This window comes from Anomaloglossus baeobatrachus, chromosome 5, assembly GCF_048569485.1.
Source record: "Anomaloglossus baeobatrachus isolate aAnoBae1 chromosome 5, aAnoBae1.hap1, whole genome shotgun sequence".
NCBI classification, from domain to species: Eukaryota; Metazoa; Chordata; class Amphibia; order Anura; family Aromobatidae; genus Anomaloglossus; species Anomaloglossus baeobatrachus.
The window spans coordinates 392144096-392164571 of record NC_134357.1 but is presented as its reverse complement, the minus strand read 5'-3'; the positions used below and the strand labels follow the sequence as shown (position 1 = coordinate 392164571).

General features: G+C 43.7%; 2 protein-coding genes across 3 annotated transcripts in view; one reads left to right on the top strand and one right to left on the bottom strand.

Moving 5' to 3' along the window:
- The window catches only part of PGAP3 (post-GPI attachment to proteins phospholipase 3), a 34713-nt gene extending 30776 nt beyond the window's left edge, over window positions 1-3937 (top strand). For both annotated transcript variants that reach the window (XM_075347666.1, XM_075347665.1), the window contains one exon: window positions 1107-3937. In XM_075347666.1, coding sequence (XP_075203781.1) covers window positions 1107-1167 — 61 coding nt within the window. In that variant the 3' untranslated portion in view covers window positions 1168-3937. The remainder of the gene's footprint in view (window positions 1-1106) is intronic.
- Window positions 3938-11221: 7284 nt separating this feature from the next.
- On the bottom strand, window positions 11222-19180 carry PNMT (phenylethanolamine N-methyltransferase). Its single transcript, XM_075347664.1, has 3 exons — window positions 18992-19180; window positions 15607-15814; window positions 11222-11964 (listed from the first exon to the last, which is right to left on the bottom strand). Exons 1-3 carry the CDS (start codon window positions 19143-19145, stop codon window positions 11526-11528), a joined length of 801 nt encoding a protein of 266 aa, XP_075203779.1. The 5' UTR covers window positions 19146-19180; the 3' UTR covers window positions 11222-11525.
- Window positions 19181-20476: the final 1296 nt, after the last annotated feature.

Genomic DNA, 20476 nt, shown 5'->3' with positions numbered 1-20476 from the left:
TTTAATCCTATAGTTTCCTGCTTGTTGTCTAGGTTACAGCCACTTCTGCAATCTATCAGAGGAGGCCTGTCTCCAAGACAAGGAGTACAGTGCTTGTAAGCTTTTTGGTAAAGGCTTTTACGTGTAGCTGGCTGGAGCTGACCAGCTGCAGTGCCATTGCTCTCCTCTGATGCTGCAGAAGCAAAGTTTCCTATGTGTGTACATCATCGGAGAGTGCACCATTCATGTCAGAAGGCTCAACCACTTCAAATTGTCAATCAAGCAGGAAACTGGGAGGCAGAGAAGTGGTGCACTTGTAAAGATACAGCCCTTTTAAAGGAGTTGTCCAGACTTGGGACACAAGCCTGTGGTCACTCTGACTGCAGACTTGTGTATCCTCACTACGCGCTGTGAGGATTCTCCATTGCTGGCACCAGGAGCGGGTGGTTATGTGACCACCTTTTGTGCGATTTTCATACTTCTGGCCACATTCTGACTAGATGTGTCTGACCTTGATCAAGTCACTTTTATTGAGCAAGGCTGCACATGTCTAATCGGCATGTGATCACATGTATACAAATCACATACTTATGGTCAAATGATTGTCCACTCCTGGGGCTGACACTGGAGAATCTTGACAGTGCATACACTGCGCGCCATGAGGATTCTTAAGTGTTCAGTCATCCCAAGCCTGGACAGTCCCTTTTAAGTAAATACTTAGTATCCGTTTTTCCTTGTATATAAAAGATCTGTTGCTATGCGGAAACCATCACCAAGCAGTAAGGATATGGCTTCATTTTAATTAAGGCTTGTTTGAATACCTAGGACTGCATAGAACATTAGCCTATAAATATTTGCTGTCCATTAACACAAACATCTAAATAGTTTAACGTTCATAAACGGCTCATCTGTAGCCTGTAACAATGGAGGCACATATAAGAACTGTAGACAGTTGATTTTTTTATTTAATTTTTAGAATCCTGGTATTAATAACGTTCACATTTCCTTCCATTTTCCCGTGCAGTCCCTATGTGATGCTGTACCGTCATTCTGCCAGGAGGTGGTGAAATTGTGTTTTGGATGTCATAAGCCCTGGCTTCTCACTCTTCTTATTTTTCTCCATCTAGTTTCTTGAAGGACGACAGCTTATATCTCCTGAAGGTGAACTCTGTACAGAAACTGGAATAGACTGGGAGAGATTCCTGGATGTGGGTCCTACGCTGGCTTACCCCTGTCTGCAGAATTGGGGGTTGAAGTGGCCATGATGTACCATTGTATTTCCCTCTTGGAGAGTGGGAGTCTCTAAAGTGCCTTATTGCTATTGTGAAAGTGACTGTGACATGAGTCTGGTACCCAGTGCAGTCAGTAGCCATTCTCCATGTAATGCTTATCCTGCATCTGTCATTACACTGCTGTAACCGGAAAGCCACAAACCAGGCTTACAGGAATTCTAGATAGAACCCCGCTCTGTGGTACGATGGCACATGTCGAGATCGTCATTGTTATTTTCTAATTCTAGGGGAAAACATATACAGCTCTGCACTTTTTTTTTTTTTTCTTCTTTAAAGGGTATACCAGTAATAATGGATAGGCAATAACTACTAGATTGGCGGGATGTGACTGCTGACACCCCCACTGATTCTCTGAATGGGTGTTTTGTCTCCTATTTGCCCATCAGTCTCCATGGGACAATCATACACAGCCAAATACAGGGCTCTGCCATCTTAGCCAATTCTATAGGTTTAATTAGAATAGCAGTGCACATGTGTGAGCACTGCTCTGCTCAGGCGGAGTACTCAAGATCACCATTTGGTGGGGGTCTCCGAACCCACTAATCTAACAGTTAATACCTGTCCACTGCAGAAGCGACCGTTTATTACTGCAGGACTCCTATAACTATAAGGTCCTCAGTTCCTGAGTATGTAGCTGCCTAAAGAAGGTGTCAAACTAATATGTTGCCCTGCACTTATCTATGTTTTGTCTAAAAATGTTGTCTTACTATTCAGTTTCCAGCCTTAAAGTGTTTTACCATTGAACCTTACATACCTGTATGATTTAGTGATAAATGTTAGGTCAGTAGGGGGTCTAATTACGCCAGTTTCTCACATATACAGGTATTTCTCGCCCCTTCTGATCTCTAGTCTGGCAGGGTAGATGAATGTAGCAGAGCCTGTTCAGTTTCTTCTTGAAACTATAATGGACTGTGTTGCTCATCATTTTATATATCTCCTGACCTGACTATAGGGAATAGGAAACATAGGACTTCATAGGTCATAGGTCCAGGTCATTATCATGACTTGGACCTCCATAAGTCTGATATAGCATTTATCCCCTATGTTTATGACTAAAGGATGAATCTCTATTTGACGAAACCCTTTAAATGAAGCAGCAGTATATATGATATCTTGGTATGTTCCACTATTATGGGTTTTCTCGCACCGCAGTATTACTTGTACAGATCTCTGCTCAGTAGTTGTCATTAGAAGCCGAATTGTAATAAGTGTTTTATATATATTCTATAAAGAATGCTACTGTATGGCTGCTGCTTTCTTTAAAGGGGTGGAGAACTTCCTACCAGAATACCCCTTTAAGGATAGAATTACATGCTGGAATTTTATTGCAGAGGTTTCTGCGACTGAAAATCTGGCTCGGATTATTTAAGCAGCACATGTATGGCTCTCTGCCTTATTTAGAAGGATGTATCAGTCGCTTAAATTTCTTCAACAAATCTCCCACGTGTGAATACCCACTAATAGGGGTTGTCTTATCTGCTTCGGCTCATAGGGCTAGGTCCTGAGCAGGGGACCCCGCTCTGACGTCTTGTGCACATGGGTGGTGATGGGAGATTGGAATGGTATAGCCAAAGGGTCCAAAATCTGTTTTTGCTTGTTTCTTCTTTTCCTTTTATGCTCTTATTTTGTGTTTTTACATTGATTCATGCTGCCTATTGTAATCTGAAGATGCGTAATGCAGTTTATTCCAGCTTAAAATCTGTCCTTGTGCCATTGGATATAGAGTGCCTTAAGGTACCCATACATATTGTGATTTGCCGCTAGTTCTATACAAATGGACTGGTATTCCAGTTAATGACCCTTTTCTCAAAGACCAACTCCAAGATTTTTTTTCTATGGTTTGGTCCATATGTATTGGGTATTTGGTGGATTGCTGTGCAGTTAATTCTTTCTTTCTTTTTCATCTGCCTTCCATTCCTTCATTGCATACGTGACTCATGTGCCTGTATTTGATCTACTAACAGGTGAACATCAAGTTCCCATTTTTTATGGGGGTGTACCTTTTTAATTTCAGCATTTGCTGATCACTATTGCCAATGGAGGAAATGAAAATAGAAAAAAAAATTAGCACCCTCCTACATTTTTGCATTTAAATTTTATAATATAGTGATACTTAAAGTGCCCCAATCACCAGAATTTTCCTACATAACCAAAAGCCAGTGCTATACTGCTACTATCACGCTGATTCTCTACATACCTTTAGTGGTTAGCTAGGATGTATAGATTTTGAAATCTAAGAAGGTAAAGTTTATAAAATAAACAGCTTGAGTGACAGCAGCTGAGGAGCAGATAATAGTTGGGGGGTTATTCAGTGTTATCACCTCCCCCTGTTATTTATGCTAATTGTATGATATAATCGTTTTAGTTTGTGACTAACTGGCCCTGGGCTTATGTCATACCCATGTGACCCGAAGGGGCAGGGCCTCAGCCAACAAAAAATGTTACTTCCTGTTATCGGCTATGTTGGCTGAGGCCCTGCTCCTTCTGGTGACATGGGTATGACATCAGCACAGGTCCTGTTAGTCACTAACTAAAATGATTGTATGATAGAATTAGCATAAATAACAGGGGGAGGGGATAACTATGAAAAGCCACCCTAGCTATCTGCTGATCCTCAGCTGCTGTTCATTTTACAAACTTTACTTTCTTGTGTTTCAAAACCTATACATCCTAGCTGAGCACTAAAAGTATGTAGCGAATCAGCCTGATAGTGCCAGTATAGCACTGGCTTTAGGTTATATACGAAAATCCTGGTGAGTGGTGCACTTTAACGTGTGGACAAATCATAACTGCTATTTGCTGGGTGTTTTGTCGTGGTTTTGTGGTCCACCAACCCCCGCCCATTTCCCCCCCCGCTTGGTTTTGTCACAAAAACTGAAGAATTTCATGGTACCAGCAAAGTGAATGAGACTCCTGAAAGCTCGTGCACATCTTATTTTTTTTCTTGCAAATTTGAAGCAGTTGCCAATCTGTAGCATGTCAATTCTTACAGTATTCTTGCAGTATATTTCACCCATTCTAATTACTGGGGAAAAAAAGCATAATAAATGCACATAAAAACATGCCTTTTTATGCAGGATTCTTCTTACCAAGAAATGTTTTTGATACAGAAATGTTTGCAGCAAATAGAACGTGTGCACAAACCTTTGGTTCTTGCACGGAGATCAGTTGGATCAGCCATTCCACTCAATGTTGTGTCCATCTTTTACAATACAGAGATTTCATTGCCTCTCTTGCTTTCAGGACAGGTTTGATTTTTTTAATTTTTTTTATTTATAGGAGATTATGGCTTTCTTGTACTGTCCTCCTATGTACTGGGAAAATCTAAACACTCACAGAATGGGCTTCTGAAACTTAAAATGAATATCCAAATATCTCAAATATTTTTACTATGATGACTAATTTCTGTGTAGACATGGAGGTGAATGGTAAATGCCTTTAACCACCAATAGAGGAAGCTTACTTTACTGGGACCAGTATACAAAGCAACTTGTGCTTGGTATTAGAAAAGCTGTAGGATCATGTGAGTGACAGCTACTCCTAATAACACAGCATACATGCGCAACTCCTCTGAGCATGCAGTTCTTTTTATTGGAGAGAAGGGAGTAAAGTCACCTAGACACAATATATTCATAGTATCATAGTTTTTAAGGTTAAAGGGAGACTCTAAGTCCATCTAGTTCAACCCGTAGCCTAACATGTTGATCCCTAGGAAGGCAAAAAAAACCCCAATGTGGCAAACAAGTTCCAATGGGGAAAAAATTTCCTTCCTGACTCCACATCCGGCAATCAGACTAGTTCCCTGGATCAATACCCTGTCATAAAATCTAATATACATAACTGGTAATATTAAATTTTTCAAGAAAGGCATCCATCCATATTAGTCGACTGCACCCAACAATTTCTTTGGAATCGGTCGCACATTTAATGACCATGATGGCCTTTATCGTATGCCCATCTGAATGATCAGATCCCTCATTTTGTTCCCGACCTAGGTCATCCTCTGCTAGAGAGGTCTGTCGGTCCCTTGCTCCTCTTTTTATAGAGAACATGTGAACGCTTGTCTTGGGCAGTCAGGAGGATTAGTTGTCTTTGCTAGCTGCCATGAAAGGTTTATGGTTATCATTAGCCACAAAAGCATCTTGCACTGTAAGGCTATGTGCGCACGTTGCGTACAGTCACAGAAATTTCTGCAGTGATCTGAACAGCACACGTGCGCTTCTAATCGCTGCAGAAAATGTCCGTAGTGAAAAAAAAAAAGCTGATTCCATGCTCTCTGACTGCAGCCCCTCCCATAGACAGAGCAGGGGCTTCAGGCAAAGCGCACGGAATAAGTGACATGTCACTTCTTAGAACCCGCGCTTCGGGCAGCAGCCGAACCGCTGCGCTCTAAGACGCCACGTGCGCGCGGCTCCTGCACAATCTCCATAGATTATGCAGGGGACGCAGGACGCATGCAGTTACGCTGTGCTACAAAGCGCAGCGTAACTGCATGTAATTACGCAACGTGCGCACATAGCCTAACAGCCAGATCTTTTGATTTCACCATTATCCTATGTGAGGAGTGAATCTGGAGACCCTCACACACATTATTTGGTGCCACTGAAATTGTCTAGCTGATCTAAAGTAGGCCACAGTAGATAGCAGTTGGCCAATCGATCTTTCGACAGATATCGCTCTCTCCTGACTCTCCTCATACGCACGAACAGTTAGCTTGCTTAATCATTCCTATGCTCTCTGAGAGCAGCTTCCAGAATTTTCTGGCAGCTGCTCATCTCCACACCCACCAAATGCATAATATAATTTAATTACAAATGTTGAATTCCTATGTCCCCTGATATAAATTATTAAGGGATGGGCTGGAGGCCCCCATAAACATTAGATGGTTGGCGGAATCTGCTGACTTGTCTTTGTGTGGGGCACTGTTAGGATGACTCGGATTGTCTTCATAGTGCATCGGTGTTTGCAGAAGATCCCAAGCACAGGCTTGGGCTGCTAACAATCCACCCTTCCTCTTTATCTACTTATGTTCTCCTAGATTGTAGAAGTATAGCCACCTGACTGATGGCCTTTCATTACATAAAGCAGCCATTCAACCGTCCAGCCCTCCATAATTGGGATGCTGTTGCTCTGGATACAATCTGCAGATGGGTATGTCATTTACACATTACATTCCTTTGTGTGTATGATATGTACGCATATTATATATACACACTATTTCCATAGTTCATCAATCCTCTAGGTGTTAGGAAACTATTTTTGCACTAAGTGTATTATTTTATCAGGCTGTTGGACTTGGATTTCTCGTTATCAGTGGTCTGCGCCTGTCTTGTTTGGAGCTGCTCTGAGGTCTGGATATGTATATTGGGACTCTGTATTTTCCATGAATTGTGTAATGTAAATATTCTGGATCACTTTAGGTTGTCGCTCTTTAGAAGGGTGGGGAATGCATGTGTGCCTTACTGTCTGTCAACCAATCATTGTTCATGCTGCTGTGTATTATATGACCGCTTATCGTGAGTAAAACAATCTACATCTTAAATAACTTTTATTTAATGGTATATGAAGAGAAATAAAAAATTGTGATGACATATAGATTTGTGTTCTGTTTCATTGGAGAGCAATGATTTGTGTATCCACAAGCGATCCAGCCTCTGAGACTTGCTAATACCAAGAACTAAGGGACTAGCTATTTGGCTTGTCCGGCTTACCCACTTTACAGGTAAGTGTAAAAGCATCATTCAAAGGACAAAAATGACTACGGGGGAAAACCAAAACTTAAGCTCTTAAGGCTGTTTTCTAATCCTGGTCGGCACCTGTGGATGAGATGTCATTGGTACTCCTCACCTATTGCCGGGAAAGTAAGTATCCCAGGTGCAGATCTATCACCAAATTTCATAATGCATTGATTATAAATTAGATCTAAGATTGATGAGGCTGGTGTATTTCCTTATGAAAATTTGTCAAAATGACGGTAATCATTTTTGAAAATTTAGACTGAATCATTCTAGATTGGCTGAGATTGAGTGCCCCTCCTCACTGCTGATGAGATCTTATACTGCTCAATACAAGTTTCAGATTTCAGCCGGTCTCTGTAGGTAAAAACTGAATATACTTACTTATTAGCAGTCCCGGGATGATGGGTAGGCACCTGTCTACCTAAGAGGTGTGCATTTTGGAGAAGAAGAAAAAAAAACAAAACACCCTGACATTGCTGAATGCCTGCAGCTGTCCATCACCTTCCTCCGGCTGCAGGTGTTCAGCACAGTGATGGTTGGGGGCACAGTCGGTGACAGTGCTCACCCTTCTCTACACTGGCACACTGCAGCTGTTCTTTCGCAGCACTCAATTGTATTTACATCTGAGACTTTAATACAGTTGATGCTGCCCAGCACAGGAGCTGTAATCTGCTTCCTGTTCTGCCAGGAACTCCGGTGCATGCAGAGGATATTGATCGTAGCAAAGCCGTGACATTATCACACCATCCAGCGCCCACTGCTGCATCAGATTGGAGAGGAGATGGAACTGCGATGATGTGCAGGTAGCCTGGATTATAAGTTTAGAGTGGAAGCGATCATACCTTGGGCCTCTGGGGACATGAGAAGCGGGGCTGTTTATGGGGACATTCCGAGAGGGGCTGTAGGGACATGAGAGGCTAGCTGTGGGTATTTTACAAGAGTGACCATACTATATTGGGTGCTGCTGGGGATGTTATATTGAGGGCTGTAGTGACCATGCTCTATAGGGGGCTATGTAGGACATTATACTGCATATAGCAGCAGCTAACTGCACACAAAGCAGACAGGACACTTGGAACCAACCTACCCTCGGCAACAGCATCGGACACCTAGGATGCAGGAGGAGACAGTCTTCAATAAGATGACACTGGAGCGAAGGCAAGGCAAACATAAATGGGAGGGAATAAGAATACAAGACCCAATGCAGTGATTGAGGAATAGCCATAATGGCAAAGGCTTAGCCAATGATCAGCTCCAGGATTATCATAGACAGTCTGAAGTTACCTGTGACAGATTAGTTTCACACAGGCATGTATTAGTAAGAAGTCCCACTGTTCCAAAACAAAAATAAAGAAAAACTACATGTACTGAAAGAGATACAATTTACCAAAAAACACATCAGCTTGCCTAAAGAGAAGTTGAGAAACATTTTGTGGACTGGTAAAATTGTTCTTTTTGGGTTCAAGGGCTGCAGACCTTCAACCCACAGTACACTTTGAAGACCATGAAGCATGGTGGTGCAAGCATCATGATATGAGCATGTTTCTCTTACTATGGTGTCAGGCCTATTTACCGCATGCCAGGGATCATGATCCAGTTGCATATATCAAAATGGTCATGTTGCCTTACACTGAAGAGGAAATGCCCTTGAAATAAGTGTTTCAACAAGACAATGACCCTAAACACACCAGGAAGAGTAAACTCTTTGGTTCCAGTCCAATAAAATTCAGTGGGCAGCCCAATTCCCAGACCATAATCCAATAGAACACTTTAGGCCCTGTCACACACAGATAAATGTTTGGCAGATCTGTGGTTGCAGTGAAATCATGGACATATTGTTCCATTTGTACACAGCCACAAACCTGGCACTGATTGTCCACAATTTCACTGCAACCACAGATCTGCCGCAGATTTATCTCTTGTGTGACAGGGCCTTTATGGGCTGACAGCAAAAATACCATTTCTGAGGCAAAGCTAACAAATGCAAATAAGTTGTGGGATGTAGTCAAAGCATCCTGGGCTGGAATAACAGGACAGGAGCCAGACTGACGTAGACTATGCAACATAGATGTGAAGCGCTTTAAAAAAAAAAAAAAAAAAATTGTGGATATACAACATATTAGGTTGGTGATTCACAGGAACGCAAAGTCCTAAATAAAAAAAAAAAAAAAAAAAAAGATTGTATTTGTCTTTACATACTCAGACACTATTTTTTTTGAACAGTCCAATATTCATTTTTTTATTTTCTGTAAAGTAGTTGAAAACTATATTCATTGCTCTGCATGTTTTTAGAACACAGTAACATTCCCAATGCAGAGATAAAAAAAAACTAAAGATTTTGAGCAGGTCCTCTGCTTGTAACAATGTCCCATCCTTTTCCCCCTATTGTGCCATTCCACACACACACACACACACACACACACACACACACACCACACTATGACCCTGGGTGTTATGGCAGTGATCGGTCCCTGTGATCACACTCCAGAGACCAGATTGCCAGGGAGATATAAGACTTCCCTCTTCCTGCCTTCTGAATGTTATGATCACACGGGCACCGTTCCAAGCAGAGAGACCAAGTCTCAGCTGTAACATCAGCCAGAGACTCAGAGGCAATCAAGGGGTACAGTGTGGCGCCCCTGAGGCTTCAGGCTCCACAGGATACTGCACCTCCTTTAAGGTGTAGTACTTATCCCGGGTCTAAGGAAGGTTAGTACCGGTTTTACCAACACACATGCAGTTTACAGTGGGTTGCCCTCTCCAATGAAAATCGGGCCAGAGTCTGGTTACAGAAGGGAGTCAAAACAGCAGTTTGGTTTACAGGATGCAACTGCACTTAGTGGCTCCCAATCCACTGGAACCCCAGACTCAGGGAGAAGCAACCACCAGGTGGAGATAGAAGCACACAGTGGGAGAAGCAGGTTGACCTAGTGAGAGTAGTGAACCAGCCCATGGCAGCGACTGGGGAAACTGCTTCAAAAACACCACACAACTTCAGAGAAGAGAACAGCTATAGACACTGAGCAGAGCGGATGTGCTGCGAGGCAGCTCTTTGGGCCTAGGCGTTTAAACACGGTCACTGGGGAGAAGCTTCCACAGGATCAGTGCTGTCTAGGTACAGAACCCTAGGGCAGGCATACATCAAGTTGTCTACCAACTCTGCAAGGGTTGCGGGAACAGGCTAGAAAAGTCACCGGACCTGTCCTATTTCTAGAGCCAATTAGCATATAGGGTCCAGGGCTGAGCTCTTCGGCCAGCCCCACGACGGAACCGCGCTCTCAGCATACAGGACGGGACTATGGCGCCCCTGGGCTTCAGGCACCATGGTATTACACCACTTTTCAGGGATAATATCTCCCAGGTCAGGAGGGGATTAACCTGCTGGTGCCTTTACAAAACACATACAACAGTAAGGTGCTTAGGAGGTTGGACTAGGGCAGACAGGATAGTTAGCCATCACGAAGCATTGGACTTTCCCAGTCGTGAGGACAACCACTGGGGGCAGGCACCACATGGGGTAGAAGTATGCAGAACCACCACACTTACAGCAGACCTTCGCAGGCACAGCTTGGGGTAACATCTAGCACTGATAACTGGAGTAAGTGTTTCTCTCTTTGTGGGCACGTGGCTTGGAGCAGGAGGCTCGGCCCGGGTTCTGGATAGCAACTGCTGAGGGACACTTCACACTAAGATTTTCACAGGCACCGGCAGTGACTGCCGACTATCCGGGATCGGCTGGAGCCCATCATGGCAGAAATCGGTACTCTGGGGCAGTGCCTGAACAACTTGTAAGTGAAAGACTTGGAACTGCAGGCCCTGCCTATCATTTGCCGGTGCCCAGTGCTGTGGCGCCATCGGGGACTACCACCACCACCGTCCGACCATCATCTTCTCCGGGGTAATCCTGCTCAGCCTGTGGGGAGTGACACCATCCCAGCTGCGACCTTCACCATCAGCCCCGGAGAGGAGCACCCGCAGCGCCCCCCCCCCATACCTGGCCGCGTACCACAGGTGGTGTCACGATCATAATAGACTTTCCTCACCACCACTACCCCCATCCTCTATCCTTGCTCCTGTACGCCCCCCTCAACCCCAAGGTGTTACAACAGCGCCTGAACCCCCACAGTCGCCATGATTTTAAAAAACCACACAAAAAGCATGGTAAAAAAGCATGTGAAAAACGTACAAATGCAATAAGAAAAAATTTGCGTATTTCGTGCCAAAACATGCTTTATTTGTGCACACATAAAGCAATGTGGGTACATAGCCTAAAGGTTTACAAATGGGTGGTAGGTAGTTTAGTCCTACTATATAAACTGACCATTACCAGGAATCATTGCAATATTCATGACTTGCTTGGAATTTATGATCACACAAGTATATGAAGTATAGAAAATCAGTCAGTTACAAAGAGGATTAGAATTACATGTTTATTGTTTCAGTATAATTTTATATGATATGTACACGTGGATGGGTTATATCTCAGTGCCCCTTTATATTGGTCATATGATTCACTTCACTTTGGAGCTTCTTTCTGAGCCCAAACAAAAAATATCCCACTCACATCATCTACACCAACCTTCATACTATGAGTCATTGTATAGCTGGAAAAGTCCCTAACAACACACTTTGCAGTAGCCAGTGCCTTTTTTACAATGTCTTCTGTCACAGGTACCACATTCAATCGTGCTTCTCCAGCCAAGTAGTAGGACTCCTCTATAGCCCCAATCCATAAAAAGTGCCCTTTTGGTTTCAGGAGGCCCACAACATTTTCAAGTGCTTTCTGAAAGGATGCAAGGTCAGGACTGCAAGCCTCAAGGCAGAATGAGGATACCAGACAGTCCACAGACCCACTGACCAGCTCTTGTCCTAGTGGACTAGGCTGATGGACGTCAACTGGGATCACCCGGGACACATGTTCCCGAAGTCGTTTCTGCTTCTCCTTCCAGGACTCTCTGCAGGAAGAAAGGAAAAAAGGAAATTAGTACAGATGACAGCAATCAAATCAGCTGGGATCAAAGGTTTGTCAGAAAGCAATAGAGAATTTAAGGTCTTCCTACACACAAGATAGTTGTAGGGCCAACTCTGCAGGGCTTCCTTAAAGGAGTTGTATCATCGTTCAGGAGCACACCACCACCCAGCCTTTCAGATTTCCGCTTGCTGTGGAGAGGTGTTCTTCTGAAGTCTTAGGCTGGGTTCACACATAGCGACAATGACGTCACTGTTACGTCACCATTTTCTGTGACGTAGCAGCGACCTTGTAAGTCGCTGTTATGATCGCTGCTTAGCTGTCAAACACAGCAGAAGCAGCAGCGATCATAACGTCGCTACACGTGCAGAGAGCAGGGAGCAGGGAGCCGCGCACACTGCTTAGCGCTGGCTCCCTGCTCTCCTAGCTAAAGTACACATCGGGTTAATTAACCTGATGTGTACTGCAGCTACATGTGCAGAGAGCAGGAGCCGGCGCTGGCAGCGAGAGAGCGGCGGAGGCTGGTAACGAAGGTAAATATCGGGTAACCACCTTGGTTACCCTGGTTACAGCTTACCGCAGCTGCCAGATGCCGGCTCCTGCTCCCTGATCGCTTCATTTCGTCGCTCTCGCTGTCACACACAGCGATGTGTGCTTCACAGCGGGAGAGCAACAATAAAAAAAACGAACCAGGGCTGTGTGTAAAGAGCAGCGATCTCACAGCAGGGGCCAGATCGCTGCTCAGTGTCACACACAGCGAGATCGCTAATGAGGTCACTGCTGCGTCACAAAAACCGTGACGTAGCAGCGATTTCGGTAGCGATCTCGCTATGTGTGAAGCACCCCTTAGGCTATGTTCACACTAGAAAGTGCCTTTTTCTTAAGAAAGAAAAAAAAACAGACCCTCTGAAAAAATACCGCACCCGCGTTTTTGCTGCAGATTTTCCGCAAGTTGGTCCCTGCGGTTTTTACCATTATCTATGACAAAAACCACAGGTACCTGCGGATAAGTAGTGACATGCTCATTAATTCCGCAGCGGAAAATCTGCGGGTCTAAAAAAAAAAAAAAAAAAAAAAAGTGGCTCTAAAGTATTAACTTAAAGGATGCGAATAATATTGCACACCCCATTTTTTAGTTTATTATTTTGTATAAAAGTTTAAAATAAGCAATAAATTTCATTCAACTTCACAATTGTGCCCCACTTGTTGTTTATTCTTCACCATAACATAAAGAGAAAATATTTTAAATGTTTGAAGCTTGAAATGTTGGAAAAGATTGAAAAATTGCAAGGGGCCAAATACTTTCACAAAGCACTGTACATATATTGCATGGAGCCCTATTCTTGCTGACATAAGAATGTTCCCACTGAGGCCCCAATTCCTCATGGTCAGGGTGTTTGCCATACCATAAAATATTGCAGAATTTTTTTTAAACAAACTTGCGCAAAGATTGTGTGACTTGGCATTTTCACAACAGTTATGCGCAGCTCCACTAAATTGGGATGACCTGGGATGGGGTGCAGCAGCGGTCACCTGGCAAAAGCAATAAAATTATCAGCTGTCCTTATACCAGAAAGGTGCACATCACTGAAAATGCACCCAATTCATTAGAGAAAATTTCACCAGGTTTTTCCTCCATATCTAACAGCAGCATAATGTAGAGACAGAGACCCCGATTCCAGCAATGTGTCACTTACTGAGCTGTTTCCTGACATTTTGATAAAAACAAAGTCTCTACTGCAGATCTAGCAGTTATACAGACCTGATAACTATGCTGGACTACCTGGCAGCAGGCCAAGTAGTCCGCTAATGATAATCTACTGCTGATTAGTGATTTTATCAAAACTACACTAAGCAGCCCAGTAAGTGACACATCGCTGGAATCAGTATCTCTGCCCCTACATTATACTGCTCTCAGATTAGGTGGCAAAAACCTGGTGACAAGTTCCCTTTAAGTCAGGGGTCTCAAACTCAGCTGGGTATATGGGCCGCACATAGAAAAAAAAGTTGCAGGGGCTGCATTCTTTGTAGGACAAAGTGACATTTTTTAGTGATACCACATTTTTTTTTTCTATACACCTTTGGATCATTGTTCCTTTTAACATTTTTCGCTTGCTTATTCTAACAAATGTGCACTTTTTTTCTTTATTTTATCCCTTATTGAAGGTAGTATTGTTTTACAATTAGCATCATCATATACTAATCTTGGCCAATATCTTGCAGTAATCTTCCTCAGCCTTGTCCCCTGTAGTAATGTGCCCCATTCTTGTCCCCTATAATGCCCCTTTGTGTACACCACACACACCACACACACCACACACACCACACACACGTATCAATCCAGAAGATAGTCCGCATGGAAAACCAGAGCAGGAGCCAGCCACTGGAAATCCAAATGAAAAAACTTTATAACTCCAGCGGACAAATTTGAGGATGCAGATATATATATTAAAAAATGACCATGGATGACCATGTAGAAGGCACTTGTACACCGAAACACGTAGTCCAAGCAGGCTACCACTCCTAATCTTTTTCCTTCACCGCCCAGAAGTGTGGCTCCAGTTTTATGAAATATTTTCAAAATAAAGATTTGCAAATGCAAAAATGTTTTAATATATATCTGCATCCTCAAATTTGTCCGCTGGAGTTATAAAGTATACATACATACATACATACGTTTTCACCTGTCCTCTGTTCTCTCAGTGCCCTCGTACATGCCCATGATCAGTGTTTGCTGCATCTTAGACATAGCATGCTTCAGCAGCATCCAAAACACAGCAATGTACATTATAAGCACAGTGGATGGAATTTCTAGAAATCCGTGCCCATGGTGCTTGTTTTTCTGCAGCAAACACTGACCTGCAATGTGGCTTTCTGAGCCACAAGCATGTCAATTGTTTGCTGCAGAGTCGCAAGTGTCCTCCGCAGGGAGACCACAAGAGAGGCCGCAACTGCCCAAGCCTGGATCATGGGTATGAGTAGCTGCGGTCACCTGCAGAGGAGACTCGTGGCCCCGCAGGTCAGGACCTGCCGCGTCCAGGATGCAGCAGGTCCTGATCATGAGCACATACCTGCCTCTTGCTGCCTGAAGCAGGGAGCCAGCTCTGGCAGGGCTTTACTTCCTTTTAATCATTTGCTGTGCCACGGAGCTCCAAGCACTATACCAATGGCAAGCAGCTGGCCAATCAGAGGCAAGCAGGTGACGTCATACACCGGCAACTGACTTTGGTATAGTGCTTAGATCTCTGCGGCACCGTAAATGATTCAAAGGAAGTAAGTCCTGCCAGCGCAGTCCCCCTGAATTGGGCCACAATCATCACAGGGTCTGCTTTAAGTGGCTCATACCTGTTAATGAGGGGCATGCAGGAATAGGATGCGCCTAGTCATTAAGACTGGAATACAAGACCTTATTCTTATTGAATTGGCACTTGAGTTTTTAGAGGAGAAACTCTCCATTGAAAGTTTTTTTTTAGAGAGTGCTCCAAGAAATAAAAAAACTCAGTGTGAACACATCCTAAAAGCAAGAATCCAATAATATGTATTTATGTCACAGTTTGATACTCATCTGGTATATGGGCATGGTGTGGCTTTCACTATCCTGGATGTGGACAGGCTAGTGCTCACTCACCCTTTTCCCTCTAACTTGCAAACATGTTCAAAGTAGGGACTCCAGTTGAAGGCTCCTGGTTCATCACTGAGCCACATCTTCAGTTCTTGACGATTCACCTCCAAATAGTCCGTCATAATGGTCTCCTGAAAGTGCTCAAAGGCACTTAACAACTGGTATATCGTAGGACCTGAGCCAATGTCAACCAAAGTGTGCCCCTTAATCTCACCTAAGAATAAAGAAGAGGGTGAATGGATATTTGGTCTTTTTATAACACTAATAAGAGCAAAAATTGCAATAAGGTTACAGTATGGTGATCATTCAGGGTATCAAATAGAGCGAGCCATCATTGGAAATCAATCTCAGGGGCAATTGCATTTACTAAAGTGCAGTAGGAATTATAATTATATATATATTATATATATATATATATATATTTTTTTTTCTCTATCCTAAGTCACCAATACAATCTGGTGATACAAAGCCATTCTGACTCCTCAGAAAGTTGCTCTATATTAGTTAGCAAATTGCCGAATAAGATAGTCGAACAGTAAAAGGAAACTTGGTAAATCATGCCATAAGTTGTGGTCCTGCAAGGGTTAATCAGTGGTGGCTGCAGGAATTCACATGTTAAGTGTCCTCTGGTTGCCAGGTCACTACTAGAAACCTTTTAGAATACAAAGAAATATCTTTCTTAAAGGGGTTTTCCCACCAACAAAGTTCAAGGTATTATTCCTTTCAAACTATTTTATATTGACCTGTTATTCTGTACCCCCCCTTCCTTCCTTTATTTTTTTATGAAATTAGTTTATTTTTAATCCTACTATACCTGCGGTATTAGCAAATTACCATCTTGTAATTAGCATTACAGTATTTCCATGTTTCACACAGAACCCGTGGCACTGTCTGCAGGTTTTTGGGTTTTTATAGGTTCCAGATTTTTCCAATTATTCCCCAGTGGGCTAGTTATCATTAATTTATTGCATTTACTAAGTATTTATTTATGCTAGCCAGCCTCAGCCATTAGCTGACCATTGATTGTTTTATACGATCAGATTGCATATCGCCAAAGGAGAAAAGTGGAGTTTAAATGCACTGGAAATAAAATGGGGTACAAATCCATAAAAGATAGTAAGGATATTCAAATAGTAATAAACAAAGACCATGGATGTGGTATACAACAAAGCACAGAAAAAGAAATATAAAAATATATATTTTATTTTCTTTTTCCTGTAGTACACGCTTCTACAGCTGGTATTCTGTTCCCACAATTGCTATAATGATCGTGGTTTGCCCAGTAAACGTGGTGAAAAGACAATGTGCTGCGAATAATGATTTTTCATCTTGCTTATTAAAGTCAATGCTCCTGAAGAACCAGTATTTGCTTGATCATCAGGTGGTTTCTGCCTTGTTTAGAAGGGCTGATAATTGGCAGAATGTGCCTACAATCATCTCTCAATTTGGCCCATTATAGGCAATGTGCACTCTGACTTGAAGAGTTCTTCAGAGCAAGTCTGCTGAGAAAATGAAGCAAACACCCATCCACTGCATTAAACATATTTGAAAGAATTTCAATACATTTCTATCATAAAACCACTTTGCTGACATCTTCAGTCTGTTTTTTCCCCACTTCAAGCATTGGAAAACTACGAATGGGGTAAAATAGTGCCTGCGTTTTAAGAGTCTCCTGATGGAAAGCTATACGGGCCATTTCACACATCCGATATTTCGCCGGACTGCTGGATCCGACGCACTCCAGTACAGTGTGATACAGTACAATGGCAGTGCGGCAACTTCCGGGTCACATGCCAGCATGGGACCGGAGCTTGTCGCGCTGCAATTGTACTGTATCACACTGTACTGGAGTGCGCCGGATCCGGCAATCCGGATGTGTGAAACGGCCCTACATTGTCCAATCCAAACTACCTCCGGTAACTAAACTCATCTCTTCATCGAGAGATAATGGAGCTTTTCCTGAAGTGGTTCCCACTTGAAGACTTGTCACTTGACTGGGGGAAAAAAAAAAACAAAAAAACAAAAACAAAAAAAAACACACCAACACCCTGCACGACTCCCATCTATATTAGTGGGTCAGAAAGCAAAATTGTACCCTGACCCTTTAGATACTGGACAGGTCAGGGCTGTAATGAGCCTATGTGGGCTCTTCTGAAGAAGACAAGGTCTTTTGCCTACCTTACAGCGTAAGGCTACTTTCACACATCAGTTTTCTGTATTCAGGCACAGTCCTTTTTTTTCCTGATCCAACGGATCCTGAAAAAAAAGTGAAAACCGTATCCACCGGATCCGTTTTTTTACGGATCCGTTATGCCGGATCCGTTAAAAAAACGGATCCGGTGGATACGGTTTGCATCCGTTTTTGCATCCTTTTCGTCCGTTTTTTGGCTGGATCCGTTTTGTTAATTACATTGGAGCATGCTCAGTTTAGAAAAACGGATCCGGCGGCCGCATCCGTTTTTTACCGCATTACGCCGGATCCGGCGTCCATAGGCTTCTATTGTAAAACACGCCGTATCGCGCCAGATCCGGCGCGATGCGGTTTTTTTGCCGGACAAAAAAATGTTGCAAGCTACGTTGCCTCCGGCCGCCGCTTTAACTAATTTTGCCGCATCCGGAAAAAAACGGATGCAACGCAAAGCCATCCGGTACAATCCGGTAACAATGCAAGTCTATGGGGAAAAAACGGATGCGGTACCGGATCCGTTTTACCCGTTTTTTTCCGGATTGAACCTGATGGCAAAAAACTGATGTGTGAAAGTAGCCTAAAGCAGCTACTGCATTTCGATCGCCGTTCAGTGGTTTTGTTGGGGTTCCTGTCTGAACACCCCACAAAACAGGTTTTCGAAGTATGTGCTGACGGGGCCATTGACTATAATGGTGCAGACGGAGTCACAGTGTGCTCTGTCGTACACCGTTTTTGGGAGTATATGCTTTCCGGAGGCGGACACAGATGTACTATGTCTGGGTGTTCACCTTCAGAAAGCATCTACTCCAAAAAAAAAAAAAAAAAAAAAAAAAAGGGGGGTGCACGACACACTGACTCCGTCTGCACCATTATAGTCAAAGGCCCAGTCGGTGCATACGGCCGAAAATAGTTTTGCAGGGCATTCGGACGGAAGCCCCAATGGGACCACTGAACGGAGATCGGAATGCAGTGTGAAAGCGGCCTAAGGACTTATTCAGAGCTCAATGTTCGAGACACATGCTCCATCTGTAACAAGCTATATAATGAAGTGCACATTTAGGCTCAGTGTACACTAAAAGATATGCAATACTGGTAGACTGTTGTATGTACTCCAAGGGTTGCCAATGAAAAGTACAGTTATGCCAAAAAAGGAAAAAAATAAAAAAAAAAAAAAAAATGTTATATCAAAACCAAACCTCTCACCTTTGGCACAGGCCTCATGAAGTCGCTGAAGCTTCCAACACATGACGCTGCCCTCACTTGAGAAGTCCGCCCGAGGGGGCACATAGTTATTCTGCAGATAGGCTTTGGGGTTGAATAACTGATAAGACTCCGCGACTGCCTGGATGCTGCTCATGTTGGAAGAGACCGATAACACTGAACTCAGTGAGCTCCTCTCACCTTTATAAGCTGGAGGTATCACTCCCATCCTATCATTAGTCTGCATTACAGGTACACCTCCCATCACTCTCCATTACAACTGCCTCCACACTTAGCCTGTGATAGCATCTCGCACATTGATTCACTTTTCAGTCTGCCTGAAGGGCTATAAAGCAACAAAGTGGAATCTAGAAATGTCATTACTTTATCTGCCAGATGCCAGCCACCCCAGAGCTGAAGCACATACATCAGGATTGCTCATGGCTTTCTGTACATATTAGGCTCTATACCAGATGCAACTGAACAAAAATATAAAAGCAACACTTTTGTATTTTCTCCCATTTTTCATGAGCGGAACTCAAAGATCTAAGACTTTTTCTCTCAAATATTGTTCACAAATTTGTCTTAGGCCTCTGCCACACTCACGTGAAAATCACACACGTGCCGAGAGACACGTATTTCCCCTGCGTGTTGCGTGTGGTAAGTACGTGTCTCTGGTACGTGCGGGCCACGTGTGTTCTCCGCATGCTATCCGTGATAACATACGGAGAACAGGTTATTTACATACTCACGTGGTCCGTGGTGCTGATCTTCAGCTCCAGCCCTGCCGTCTCCCCGCTGCTGCTGCTTCCGGCCACAGTGAAGTGAATATTAAATGAGCATAATGAGCGGCGGTCGGCAGCAAGTGACAGCAGCGGCAGAGACAGGAGGGCTGGAGAAGGTGAGTTAATGTTTTTTTTTTTCTCTGACACTTGTGTTTTCTCCGGCACGTGCCACACGGGACCGCATGCACACTACATCCGTGTGGTACGGGTGCGGGCCGTGTGACACCCGTGCTGCCGGAGAAAACGTGGACATGTCAGCGTGTAGAAAAACGCACACATGTACAAACGCACACAGACACACATTCCGTGTGGTTTTATGTGTGTGTGCCTGCTACAATAGGGTAGCATTGCTGAACGTGTCTCCGTGCCGCCAATACGTGCAAAAAATGGCAAACACGTACCGGCGGCACGGATGTGTGTCGGAGGCCTTAATATGTGTTAGTGATCGCTTCTCCTTTGCCGAGATAATCCATCCAGACCTGGGATGAGGGATAGGCACTGTAGGCACCTTCCTAGGGTGCTACCTCCGACCTACCCAAGGGAGCGCATTTCTGGAATAAAAAAAACGGAAAACCCTACCTGACATTGCTGAATGCCTGGGCACACAGGGGAGCAGTGTCATTCACTGACACCGCTCACCCCTGTCTGAGCCCCGCAGCCATCGCTCCTTCCCTGCTCTCAGTGCTGCCCGGGATAGTAGCAG

Bases quoted from the DNA above. Each gene is read 5' to 3' on its own strand.
- PNMT (XM_075347664.1), bottom strand. From the start codon at position 19,145: ATGAGCAGCATCCAGGCAGTCGCGGAGTCTTATCAGTTATTCAACCCC. The intron at 15,815-18,991 runs GTGAGAGGTTTG...CTTTATTCTTAG, and splicing joins TCATGAGGCCTGTGCCAAAG to GTGAGATTAAGGGGCACACT. The intron at 11,965-15,606 runs GTGAGTGAGCAC...TTCTTCCTGCAG, and splicing joins TGCAAGTTAGAGGGAAAAGG to AGAGTCCTGGAAGGAGAAGC.